This window comes from Nelumbo lutea, chromosome 3 (assembly GCF_056320005.1).
Source record: "Nelumbo lutea isolate HS-2025 chromosome 3, American lotus-T2T, whole genome shotgun sequence".
NCBI classification, from domain to species: Eukaryota; Viridiplantae; Streptophyta; class Magnoliopsida; order Proteales; family Nelumbonaceae; genus Nelumbo; species Nelumbo lutea.
Window position 1 is genome coordinate 53,823,625 of NC_142686.1, and position 13,186 is coordinate 53,836,810.

General features: G+C 35.0%; 1 protein-coding gene and 1 pseudogene across 1 annotated transcript; one reads left to right on the forward strand and one right to left on the reverse strand.

Moving 5' to 3' along the window:
* Positions 1-1,692: 1,692 nt before the first annotated feature.
* LOC148865017 (NDR1/HIN1-like protein 1 pseudogene) lies at positions 1,693-2,328 on the forward strand (annotated as a pseudogene).
* A 1,322-nt stretch (positions 2,329-3,650) lies between these two features.
* Positions 3,651-6,904, reverse strand: NOP10 (nucleolar RNA-binding Nop10p family protein). Its single transcript, XM_088976350.1, has 3 exons — positions 6,775-6,904; positions 6,532-6,614; positions 3,651-4,194 (listed from the first exon to the last, which is right to left on the reverse strand). Exons 2-3 carry the CDS (start codon positions 6,595-6,597, stop codon positions 3,871-3,873), a joined length of 390 nt encoding a protein of 129 aa, XP_088832476.1. The 5' UTR covers positions 6,598-6,614; positions 6,775-6,904; the 3' UTR covers positions 3,651-3,870.
* Positions 6,905-13,186: the final 6,282 nt, after the last annotated feature.

A 13,186-nucleotide genomic window follows, 5' to 3' on the forward strand; every position in this document is an offset into this window, starting at 1 on the left:
CTTCCACTGGTTTATTCACCTATTCATCTTTCTTTTAGGAGTTTAAGCCAATAAGATGTTCTACATATGGCTTAAATGTATTGAAGTAGGGGTGTTCATAATGTGAGTCAAACTGACCAAACCAGTTCGACCCAACCCAATTTGGTCAATTTTTCAAAATTATCAATTGGCTTTGGTTCTTGAAAGTAAATAAATCGATAGATCAAGTCGCTTTGCTTTTTAAGTGTAAAAATTGAAACTAACCAAACCAAACATGCAATGTAAAGTGTTTCCAACTTTTTATCCTTTGCTATTGCTCCTTAGTCCTTGGTCTTTTCCTATCTTAGCTAATTGCTTTAAGTAACAATAGTTAAATGGGGAATTGATTGTCTTGGGTCTTGGGATTGCTATTTATTTTTTCTAATATTTCTTCATCCATCTTTTTTTACTTTGTTTTTCAAATTGAAAAACTTACATAGAAAAGGAAACATGGGATATAGGAAAAGCTAATTTTTATCTCATAGTTCGAGTCAATTTCAAAGTCTAATTGAAATAAGGCACACACTTTTATCTATTGCCTTTTTAGGATTGGCAAGATTAGAAAGAAAGATCCCTAAGTCTTAAACATGACAAATTTAGGAAATTTTTTTTGTCATGCACAGTTGCACGCACTAAGCCTCTTTTTTGGGTTTGAATTGCTTGACAGATCTGAAATCTCTTGGATAGATTCCCCAAACTGATTGACTAAAACAACAAAGCAACCCAAACTAACCCTTCATGCAAGGTTCAAAATATTGTTACGTATCGGCCCGGTACATATCATAATGGGGCCTTCCCGATACGCCCCTACAAGGGGTGTAGCCGGGACTTAAACCGACCCCTTTTTTGTGTTTTATAAATTACAAAGACCCCCATGTACTTTGTTTTGCGACAAAGACCCCTTGTACTATGACCATGAGACAAAGACCACCCTTGACCATTAAGTTAGATGGCAAAATGCATTAAATTACCAAAATACCCCACTAAGCTTTTTCTTTTTTTTTTTGCCCTTTTTCTCCTAAAACCTATTTAACCTATTGTTTTCCCTTTCTTCTCTTCTTTTCTCCTCCCTCACCGTCCTCTCTCATTCTCTCTCTCCCAACTCTCTGAAATGAAAGGATGGAAGAAACCCATTTCTCATCTTCCCTTTCTTCTCTTCTCCGTCTTCAATCCCATCTCTATAGTCGTCGTCGACAATGCCACAATCATGGGAAATTGCAATGCTTGATAGCCCAACAACAGATGTCTACCATATCACCGAGAAGATCGGCCAACTTCAAGCTCTTAGAAAGCTTAGCCTGCACGACAACGTTATCATAGGGGCAAGAGGGACTGTATCTAGGATCTGCTCCATTGCCTGGATTTCAGGGATCTTATCCCTGAGCTGAATTTCAATTCCCATCTTCAAGGTTGTTTGGCTATAGTATGGGGAGAGGGGCAGAGAGTTGGTATGGTTGCTTCACCATTAGGATTGTACCAACAGGCAAATACTACGTCATGAGGAGAGAGGCGGAGAGTTAAAAATACTATAGATTTTTGTGAAACAAATGTCTATTTCTTTCGTTCCCTCTATAAATCTGACAGCGTGAGATACGGATTTCTGTAACTAGCTCACTGCCTCCGATTGACTCAGGGCGACTTTCCTGCAATCTGAGACAAAAACCGACAGCGAAGATGCCGTTGAAGTAGGACTGTGGTCACCACCACCATCACAAGTGGAAGAAGTTATATTCCCGACGAGTATTCATCGTGATTTTCGTATTCGTCATTGTAATTATATTCACCATCTTCCTTGTATGGGTGATCCTCCGACCCTCCAAGCACCAATTCACACTACAAGACACTACGATGTGCTAGTTTAACATCTTCGATGGGAACTTCGTCACCTCAAACTTCCAGGTCATAGTCTCGTCGAGGAATCCCAACAACAAGATCGGGATCTACTACGACAGGCTCGATGTGTACGCAACGCACATTAATCAGTAGATCACCCTCCCAACTAGATTTCCGCCCACCTACCAGGGTCACAAAGACGTCAACGTCTGGCCTTCGTTCGTCTACAACATGTTTGTGTCGACTGCGCCTTACCTCACCGCCTCGTTTTCTCAAGAGCATAATTCTGGGACCATCTTGATCAAAATCAAGATTAATGGAAAGCTCGAGTGGAAGGTGGGTACTTGGATCTCCGGGGGCTATCATTTCTACGTCAATTGTCCGACTTATATCACCTTTGGCAGTCGAAACACAGGGATTCCCATTGGAACGACCTTCAAGTACCAACTGGTATAATCCTACGGCGTCAATGTCTAAACTCTCAACTCTGAAGTTTGAAGCAAGCAATCGCCGTTAGTAACTTAGTATTTTCAACTTTCCACTTCTCTTCTCGTGGCGCCGTAATATTTGCCTTCTAGTACAATCCTGGCGGTGAAGTCAGCTTAGTATCAAGTCGCCGTTTGGCTGTAGTATTTGTCTGCTTGTACCAGTAGCCAATCGCCGTTTGGATGTGGTCGGGATTAAATGGGTTCAATTCCAATACTGTAGTATTTTCAATTCCATGGGGATTAAAAAATATTGTAACAACCTTTTTGGACGAAAAGCTAACGAAAAGGGGTCTTTGTCTCACGATCATAGTACAAAAGAGGTCTTTGTCGCAAAACAAAGTACAGGGGGGGTCTTTATAATTTACCCTTTATTTTTTTTTCACCGATATAGGCCGATATGCCCTACCAACATATCGGTCTATATCGATATTTAGAACCTTGTCTTCATGTTTGCATTGATTTGCCTTCATATTTGGTTTTGGTCTACTGAATAAACAATCCGACCAGGTCGGATCGGTTGAACAAAATCCTTAAAGCCGACCCAACCAAACCCGTGAATACCCCCTATGCTGACCTGATATGGGTAGAGTATCTTTTTTTAATATGGGTAAAGTATCCCAACAATGCATTATCAGAATTTTTTTCACTAATCCACATACAGCATTCATATTCTCTATGGCTGAGACTGATAAATTGGGGCGTTACTTGCATCAATAGCAATCACAAAAGAGTCAAAGGCAAATGACCCCTTTAGATAATAAGCCATTCAAAGAGGCTGAAGGCTGAACCAGACAACCTTTCAAATGACTGACTGCCTGCCCATTTGGGCGCTCTCGATTTTTCACCAAAACATGGCTTATAGGCTCTCTGTGTAGCCCCACCTCAGAGAGCTGGAAGTGCTATGCTCAACCCTCCCAAACGAGCACATAACTTTTAAACAGCTGTTTGTGAATGCTACTCTACCGTTGGCCAATGGCTTTCAGCCTTAACGAGTTCTGAGGAATAGAAAGAAATGAAAGGTAATTTTTTGTGAGAATCACAGATTGGTTCCTCTACGCAACCTTTTTTTGTAATCACATCTATTCCTTTGGCCAACACAGCCGATATTGAGCAGCTCAACTTAATTTTAGGCCCTCCCAGATAACGCCCAACTTGTAACCTGAAGTACGTAACGAGTTGTCAGCTTGTAGGAAGTCTCCATAAAGCCATTGTAGCTACCAAATCAATTTATATACACCAGACTCACAGCTATCAAAGATATGTTGCACTGAAAAAAATGTAGTATCCTCAAACTCCTCCAGATGGCACTTCTTGAAAGTCAACAATAAGTTATCTCATAGATGCAGTTAACTTCAGTCATTACTCGTTAAATACTTCATTTACCATTCATTTTACGCTAAAAGAGAGGTTTTTCAAGCTGGAAGGTTGTCAAAAGACCAAACACTTAAATTTCAGCCATAGAGAAAAGAAAGTTCCAAAATCACACGAACTACCACGAGAGATTGTAAATCAGTTGGAAGCATAAAATTTATTAATACTTCAGAGGTGGCTTTTGTGTTGGCAACAATCCAAAGCGCTTCTTCAGAAGAACTCTTTGCCTCGAGTACTTGTCATCAGGGGAGAAGCGAGCTGCAGTTAGAAAGTTAGGAAGCAAATGGTAAATAGAAAGGAAACTGTAAAGATATATTTGATCATTCATTTCAAATTGATAAAGAATTAATGGACTGTATAAAAGGAACAAGATGTTATTGCCAATTTTGAACTTCTCAAACCCAATGTATGTTTCATGGTTGCTGACTTGCTTCAGAACACTTCTTAAAATAGATAATTCAGTTATCCTTATCCACTTGGTGATTTTATGTATTTATCAAGGATTGCACTAGCTTATAGTTCTTAAAACTAATTAGCCATCTAATGACACATTCACGCTCTTTTTTTTATAATTGACACATTCATGCTCTTGCATATCATGGAATGGCATCCTTCTTCCTGATTTTTGCAGTGGAAAAAGAAAGGGCAAGGGAAAAAAGGTTGATGACTACAAGGCCCTGTTCATTTTCTGTCCAGCCATACTTGGGTAAGTTAACACTCCCAGATGAGTTATACAATGACCCTTTTACCCATAAAAAGTCATGATTAGAATGGGCAAATTTATCCCATTACGTTATGTCAATTTTCCCACCAGGTAGGAAAATTACTTTGCCCACCCAGGGAAAAGTACTTTACGACAGGGCCCACAACTTACCAAAAAGTGGGCACAATAAACTTGGTCAACAGGAACCACTTTGCCACTGAACAACTCCACCCAGGATTTTCCCAAAGATAAAAAGAACATGGCCTAAAAAATGGCAACTAAAAACTTAGGGAAGTCAGGAGATACCATTAAATGATTGAGAAGTTGAAAAGATCTCAATGTCAAATCCATGGTGGCTAAACAACAGTTATCAGAGGAGGATGCTTGCAATATCAGTGGATTTACAAGGATACGCCTTAGAATAACAAAACCAGAAAATCCCAGGAATTTTCTAACTTTTGTATAATGGCTAGGCTAGGATCAACATGCACATAATTTAGTGGGAAGGCATTGTCTTTTTTCTTTTTTTTTTGTTTCTCTTTTTTTCTCTATAACTAAGTTTAACTATGAGCCCTTCAAGGTCTTGTCAATCTGTGAACTCTTTATCACAATTGTGGTGGTGGAAGTGGAACTATCAAGGTCACTCTTCCAAGTTCCAGCAGCATCACTAGGTATCTCAAAAAAAGCATAGTCTTCAGAGGATTGCTCTTCACTTGGACATTACTAGTTAATTTCTTTTAGACATTACTAGTTCATTGTGTATCTCCTTTCTACCCCTTTCTCATAGTACACTTTACACATCACCCTTAACAAAAAAAAAAAAAAAATCTTAACCACCAAGACAGTAAAAAAACTCAACCCGGGTTATTTAGGAAATAAGAATAGAGTCTTACTTCACACTTGTTGATACAGATAAGAGAACATAACACTTTAACAGATGCCAGTTAGCCAATGAAGAGATTTTTTTATTTTTCTATTTTACTTTGGAGGGGGTAAATATGTGCCTAAGTTTTGGAAGATATAAATAGTTGCATTAAAATTCTATCTTGTCTAATCAAAACAAATGTTTCACTATGTTGCAGATTTCCTATGTTCCTAACGGAAGGAGGTGGCAACTTCTGACAAGCACACATCTCTTAGTCTAGTTGACAGAAATCATAATGCCAACTTCAACAGTCTTGAATAATGTTACAATAACATTAGGAGAAAGCTTATCCTTCTTGAGGGACCTTCTTTTAGTGAAACTAAATACTTGCCACTTTCCAGGTCTAAGCAAGACATCAAACAGGTTAATTTCTATTTAACAGAATATGTACCTCTATCTTCATAACAGGACTTCACAAACAATTTATAGAGAACTGACAAAACCCAGTAGTGCCGGTGCATATAACTAGCAGGATTCCCAGGCGATTGTGTAGCTAATTATAAATACAAAAATTATGTAGGATATATCACACCATATACACCTATTATAGTATCAAGTCTATATACACAACCACTAGCTGTCACCACATATAAACAAACCATAATGTTGGCTTATACCCAGAACATAACAGACCCAAACGCATCCTCTTAAACAGTTGCCACATATAATTCACCTTAACCAAAACAACTACACAAATAATTCAAAATCAACCCAAGGCCCAAACACAAAACATACTGTAACCAACTAAAACAGTAAACATCAACAATCTCAAACACCAGGCTCAATTTGGAAAGAGTATAAATACAAATATGTACAGTACAAATAGATACAAAATACCAGGTTTTGCACTATATATATATTTGTATTTGTACTCCTTCCAAACTGAGCCTTGGTAAAAATTCTCTCAGTAGTCAGTACTAAAAACTCTGGTAATGCAATTTAATTTGTCCAACTTGACAAAGCACATTCTAAATTGTAGTTTACCAGGTTTAAATTGGCTTGAGGAGTGTATTAATTTAACAAAATTACCAAAAAATAGGAAAAAAACTAAAAACGTTAATTTAGAAAAAGTTGCAGAATACCCATTTAATCTTAAGCATAAAAGAACCATAGACATTCATAGATTCAATATGCAGCCTGATTGGTTAGTCCAATACTCTAACGATTAAGTAGCAATATAAAGAACAGTATTAAATGATATGTACCTTGGTTGTGTAAACTTTATCTCCATTTTCGTTTATGTAGAACTGGAGATACATGGTCGCAGATCGTCTACCTGTTGAGATTCGAAACTAAGTTTAACAAATCTAGGAACAACCAAAAGGGGGCGGTCGAAGACAAGGTTTCAAGTTATTCTAACATAAAAACAGGAAGAGGAAGAAGTTTGCGCTTAGAAAGAAGAAGAAAGAAGAAGAGCATAGTTTTAGATCGTATACCTGCTTCTTCCCGTTCTTCAGCCCTAAACCAAAAACCCTACACGAAGTCACGAGTTTAAACGCTTTCCTCGCTTCCCTCTTAATAATACACCCCACATGTCTATATTTTTTTTCGTTTTTACCCTCTCACTTTACGTGTTTTCCCGGAACCGTTTTCTATTTATATGCAGGGTCCGTTTGGTTCGCAGTCCGAATTGGAATCGAAATCCTCCGGAATGGGAATCGGGATTGTTCATTCCCATAATCTGTTTGGTTCATATAGGAATGAGAATGAGAATTAAAATCAGCAGGAATGAGATTTTATTCCCATGAGAGGGGTAGGGAATGGCCATTCCCTCAAATGGGGGAATGTCATTCGAGCAGGAATGGAAATGGGATTCTAATTCTGCCCAACCAAACAGTTGGAATCGGAATAATCCATTCCGATTCCGATTCCGATTCCGATTCCAGACCCCTATTCCCGTGAACCAAACGGGGCCTTAGATTAGAATTTACTTCATGCATCTTATTCATATTAGAATTTACTTAACCATCCGATTTATATCGGATTTCGTTGTTAAAAAAAAAAAAAAAAAGAAGTTTCGATTGTGATATTGAAAAAAACTTGCGGGTCACGGGATGCTTTGATTCGTCGAAGCCAAGGTTTTTAAAAACCGACCTAGAAACGAAATCGTTCTAGCTACCAGTTTCTAGGTCAATAGTTTGACCGCCCAGGTTGAACGGTTCAGATGGTTTGCATTAACGCAAATAGTTATATGCTTATATATGAGAAAGGAGAATTGGAGAAGAAGAAATTGTTGTCGGCTAAGAAAGAATAAAAGAAGAAAAGAAAGAAATGAAGGAGAAAGGAAAAAAGGAAAAGGAGACAAAGGAAAGGAAGAAAAGAAAGAGGGAAAGAGGGAAGAAGAAGGAAGAGGAGGAAAATGATTTGATCCTCATCGGTGATGGCGGTAACGGCGCAAATGACTGATCTAAGATCTAAGATATGAGTTCTCAAATCTCAAATATGAGATCGATTTTTCAATTTTTCTCAAATCTCATCGATTTCTCTACAACTTCTTCTTCTTCTTCTTCTTCTTCTTCTTCTTCTTCTTCTTCTTCTTCTCTCTCTCTCTCTCTCTCTCTCTCTCTCTCTCTCTCTCTCTCTCTCTCTCTCTCTTTGTATCGGATATCATATATGAGTTCGTGTCTCAGACTCTCAGTTTCTCCTCTCTTTGCAATTTCTTATGCTGCAAACTGTTATACGGGTCAAATGAGTCGACGGTTTTACCGCTTGGGTCATCAGCTTTCTGATGAAATCAATAGTTTTTGACCCAGGAACAAGTCAAGGGTGAAACGGAATAGGTTGCTTGGACGGTTTTTGGGCCAAACAATCCGATCGTCTGGGTCAACGACGATTCAAAAACATTAGTCGAAGCTCTTCATATATCATCTATTTTCAGTATGATAGATTTTTTCAAAAATATATTTATTTCAGATTTCGGTTGTAGGTGGATATTGAATAATGATGAAGGGTAATTTGGCCCTCCAATTACATTGCATCACATGGCAAGTTCAAACCACTTTATGACACTTTGGCATCATATGTGGCCGGACCTTGTTCGGTTAGATTGACTTAGGCCACCCTATACAAATCGAACATCAACCAATGGGAGACCTACAAATTGCTTGACAATAAACCAAAGTATGTTACCTCGAAGGCATGAGTCGGTGACTCCAGCAATTGACTTGTCTCCCCCAACCCAAGCAATTGATGACCTGCATGGCTAGTCAACCTCTAGGGTACCAACCTATGTGACTTGTCCAACCTCACCCATTCACCTCACTATCGGTTCCGAAATACATGGCAACACGTTGTCCTCCTAGCAATGATGAGCCCAGTTTCGTCCGCTTCTAAAGGAATTGGATGAGGATACTGCAAGGCCAGTATGACATGCCCCGAAAATAGGCTGATAAAGCTTATCGTTCCTAGATATCTTGGGCCCCGATGCCTATATAAAGGGACCTCCACACCTTAATAAGGTGCACATGAAATCGTGTATTCTCTCTCTCTCTTTTTCTCTGTTTTTACATCCTCTCAACTCAATTAACTTAAGCATCGGAGTGCCCAACCCGAATCCAAAGCCCTAAGTACTCTAATTTTCACTATCTCACAGATCCGGTCTCTAACAAGAAACCAGAGCGAGTGAGGTCGAGCACCAACAAATAGTATTGATAAATCATACTAAAAATCATCAAAATATTATATAGTATTAACAAAATGAACCAAAATGACTGATAGTGTATATCATGAATAAAATATATTGAAAAAAGTATGAAATATGAACCAACTTATGGTTACAATTAACGTGAATGGAGCAACATCCCCAATTTTTGCCGCTATTAGCATTCTTCGTTGAGAGTACCATGTAGCATTTTAGGGGTGCAATTCGGGTTGGCCCAAGGTGGCATTTTAGGGTTTGAGTTGCGATCAGGATTAGAATCGGAGCCATCTATTCCCAACGCCTGTTTGGTTTAGACAAGAATGGGAGTTGCATTCCAATATTTGTTGTTTGCTTAATTTGGAGTTAGAATCAAAATCAATTAAAAACTTCTAATTATGTATTAATTTATTTAATATTTTATTATTATTGTTTTATTATTTATTGCTACTTTATTATTTCGTTATATATATATAATTATTTATTAGTAATTTATTATTTAATAATTAATATCTTAGTATTTTATTATTAAATTATTAATATTTCATGAAAATACAATTATTATTTTATTAGCATTTCATTATGAATATTTTATTACAAGTTTATTAATAGTTTATTAGTATTGCTTTATTAGCTAGTATTTTGTTATTATTATTTAATTAGTATTTAATAATTAATATCTTGGTATTTATTAATAATTTATTAATATATTATTATTCTATTATTACTTTACCAATATTTTATTACTAGTTTATTAATAATGTATTATTTTAATATTTGTATACTAATTTAATATTATATAATAATTAATATTTTAATATTTTATCATTACTTTAATTATATTATATGAATACTTATTTATTTATTTAATAATAATAATAATAATTATTATTATTATATTATTACTACTACTATTAGCGAGGGGACCAAGGGCAAATGAAAAGGGAAAGGCAAGAGTAATATGGTTTTTCTAATATATATCTCTCTCTCAACTATTTTTTAGAATTTCCAAACATTCATTTGACTGATCTTCATAACAAAACAACAAATGAAAGAAAAAGTTTGTTTATCTTGTAAATTTTGAAGCTCACATCGTATAAAAATTCTAATGAAAATTAAAAATTAAATTGATGCCAAAAATGATACCTATATAATCTAATGTTTTTGGAGAGTAAAACCATGTTGATAAACATATTACCTAATTATTTTATGGACCTATCGAGCCACCATGGCTGTATCCTACAAATAAATCAACTAAAAATAGATGATCCAAAATAAAAATGCTAATATCACTATTACAGCTTTTTACAAGACTAGGGAGCATTTTCCTTGAAAAACTTCTAAATCCCATTAAATTCTTACTTCTCCTCCCATCCCTCCCAACGCCTTCTCCTTCTCCCTTCCTCCAACAATACACTTGGTAAAAAGTCTTCCCGTGCATATCATATGTTAAGTTACTTAATTTCACTTAGGCTCCCCATTTAGAAAGAGCATAAATACAAATATGCCTAGTGCAAAATTTTATATATGAATTTCTAAACCTTGTATTTATATTGTACATATTTGTATTTGCACTCTTCAAATTGAACATTTTTTTTAAAAGACTTTATTAATTACTTTTATGTAGACTTGTTCATTGGTCGGATAGGCCAACGGGTTGGCCCAACCAGGCCCACTCTTAATTGGGCTTAAACAAAATTTCAGGCTTTCTCAAATTAACTCAATTGAGCTCAGCTCAATAACATTACATATATAGTAAAAATATATAATATATTTATTAAATTATTATTAAACATTGATTTATAGTTTAGGAAATAGGAATTAGTTTATTTGTTTATTATATTGTTATTAAATTAATATAATATTATTTTATTAAATTACACCTAGGTAAGATTTTTCATGTTTTGACCGGGAATTAGTTTATTTGTTTATTATATTGTTATTAAATTAATATAATATTATTTTATTAAATTACTTTGGACTTCATATAAGGGTTGGGCTTGGGCTTGGGTTTATTGGACATTTTCTATTAATAAAGAGGCTAAACCCAGCCTGTGAAGAAGTATACTTTAAAGATTTATTAACATTAAATATTGGCTTATAGTTTAAAAAATAGAAATTGATTTATTATTATTATATTATTAAATTAATATAGCTTATTAAATTACACCATAGGTTAGATTTTTTATGTTCAAACTGGCTTCAGACTTCATATAAGGGTTGGGTTTAGGCTTAGGCTTGGACATTTTCTATTAATAAAGAGGCTAAACTGACATGTGAACAGGTATACTTTAATTGTGAAATTACCATTTGAATTTTTGAGTAATTAATGTAATTTAAGTATGTGATGAAATTAATAATTTTTTTAATTTTCCATGTTTGATCGATTAGGTTAAATTAAACAAACTTATATAATTAAATTATACTAAATTAATATCCTTAGTGTTAGTATTATTGTTGTAATAAAGATGAGAAAGTGATTTGAGAGAGAGCGTAAAAAGCTGACATAATAAAGGCAAAAATTTTTGGCTATTCTTGGCTTTTAAATGTAGCGTTCAAATGTTAGTGGTGTTGTTGTAATAAAGAGGAGAGAGACTAATTTGAGAGAAAGAGAGACCGAGAGAGTAACAAGATGAGTTGCCTTGATTTAGGTCATGTTTGGGAGTTTTATGTTAAAAATAAGTGTTTATTGAATAAGTACTTAAAGTGTTTATTCGAATAAGCACTTATTTACATTTGGCACCTAACTTTTTCTTCAATAAGCACTTAAATAAACAATTGTAACTTTTTTGTCCTTCATTTTTTTTTTCAAAATTTCAAAACATCCAATCCAAAGTGAATGAATAAAAGTATTTTGATAGAAGTGCTTTTATAAAAGTACTTTTATGAAAGTACTTTGATAGAAGTGCTTTTATAAAAGTACTTTTATGAAAGTGCTTTGATAAAAACATTTCATAAAATACTTTTATAAAGTGCTTTTATAAAAAGTACTTGTACGAAAGTACTTCTATAAAAGTGATTTTATAAAAGTACTTTCGTAAAGGTACTTCTGTAAAAGTATTTTCATAAAAGTACTTTTATAAAAGTGCTTTCATAAAAGCACTTTCGTAAAAGTACTTTTGTAAAAGTATTTCCATAAAAGTTCTTTTATAAAAGTGCTTTCATAAAAGTACTTTCATAAAAATGTTTTCGTAAAAGTAATTTTCATAAAATTACTTTTATAAAAGTGCCTTCGTAAAATTGTTTTTGTAAAACGGTTATAATTGGTATTCTAAAAATTCATTGGGGACAATTATGGGAGACAAAAATTGAACAAGTGCTTATGGTATAAGCATTTAAAAAAAGATGGAAATTTGGGCTTAAAAAATAAGGCCTTATTTTTAAAATTAGTACTTATTTCAAGTTTGTTCCCAAACTAATGGGGATCGAGGTGCTGGCCAAATGGTTCAAACTAATATTCCCAAATATTCTCAAGATCCTTTGCAAGGAATTGGTGGTCCAATGACTAGGGCAAGGACAAAGAGGATGAAGGAGGCTTTACCAAGGATAATCACTTATCTTTATGTGCAAAACGATGTGCAAGGCTTAGACCTTGAAGAACAAATCTTGGAATCCATGACATAAGATCAAGGCGCATGGACATGATAAGGAAATACCCAACCCGCATGCTAAGATGTATTGACGGGCTTGTTTTTGTCTTGATGAGCTTGTTTTTGTCTTGATGAGCTTGTTTTTGTCTTGTTGGGCTTGTTTTTGTCTTGTTTTGTTTTACTTTGACTTTTTTATGTTTAGTTGTCATTAGTTGTAGTCTTTTAGAAGGAATCCTATATCACGGTAGATTTGTTTTCCTAAATTAAAAAGAATCCCCAGTAGTTAGGTGTTTCCTTATAGGATAATAATGTTTACATGCCTATATAAAGGCTACAACTATGTAAAACGAGATACACATATGATCAATAATATTGAGGTATTTTGAGCAAGCTTAGCTTTGCCTTCTTGTGTTCTTGATAGAATACAATATATTGATTTATCAAGGGAGTGATCAACCTTTGTGGCGTCTTCAAGATTGGACTCTTTAAGGACTTAGTTTCTTTAAGGTTCTAATCTAATCAACTACAACTTGTTTTCTAGCTTTTGGGTGTGCATAACAACTTGATTCAAAAGTTCCTAGAGCAGGTCGTCTAATGGGTTCTTATCATTTGGTATCAGAG

What these genes read in the sequence shown, in the direction of transcription:
- NOP10 (XM_088976350.1), bottom strand. Translation starts at nt 6,597, where the DNA reads ATGTATCTCCAGTTCTACATAAACGAAAATGGAGATAAAGTTTACACA. An exon ending in CAACCAAGGTACATATCATT is followed by an intron (nt 4,195 to 6,531) that starts TAATACTGTTCT and finishes TAAATACATAAA; the next exon opens with ATCACCAAGTGGATAAGGAT.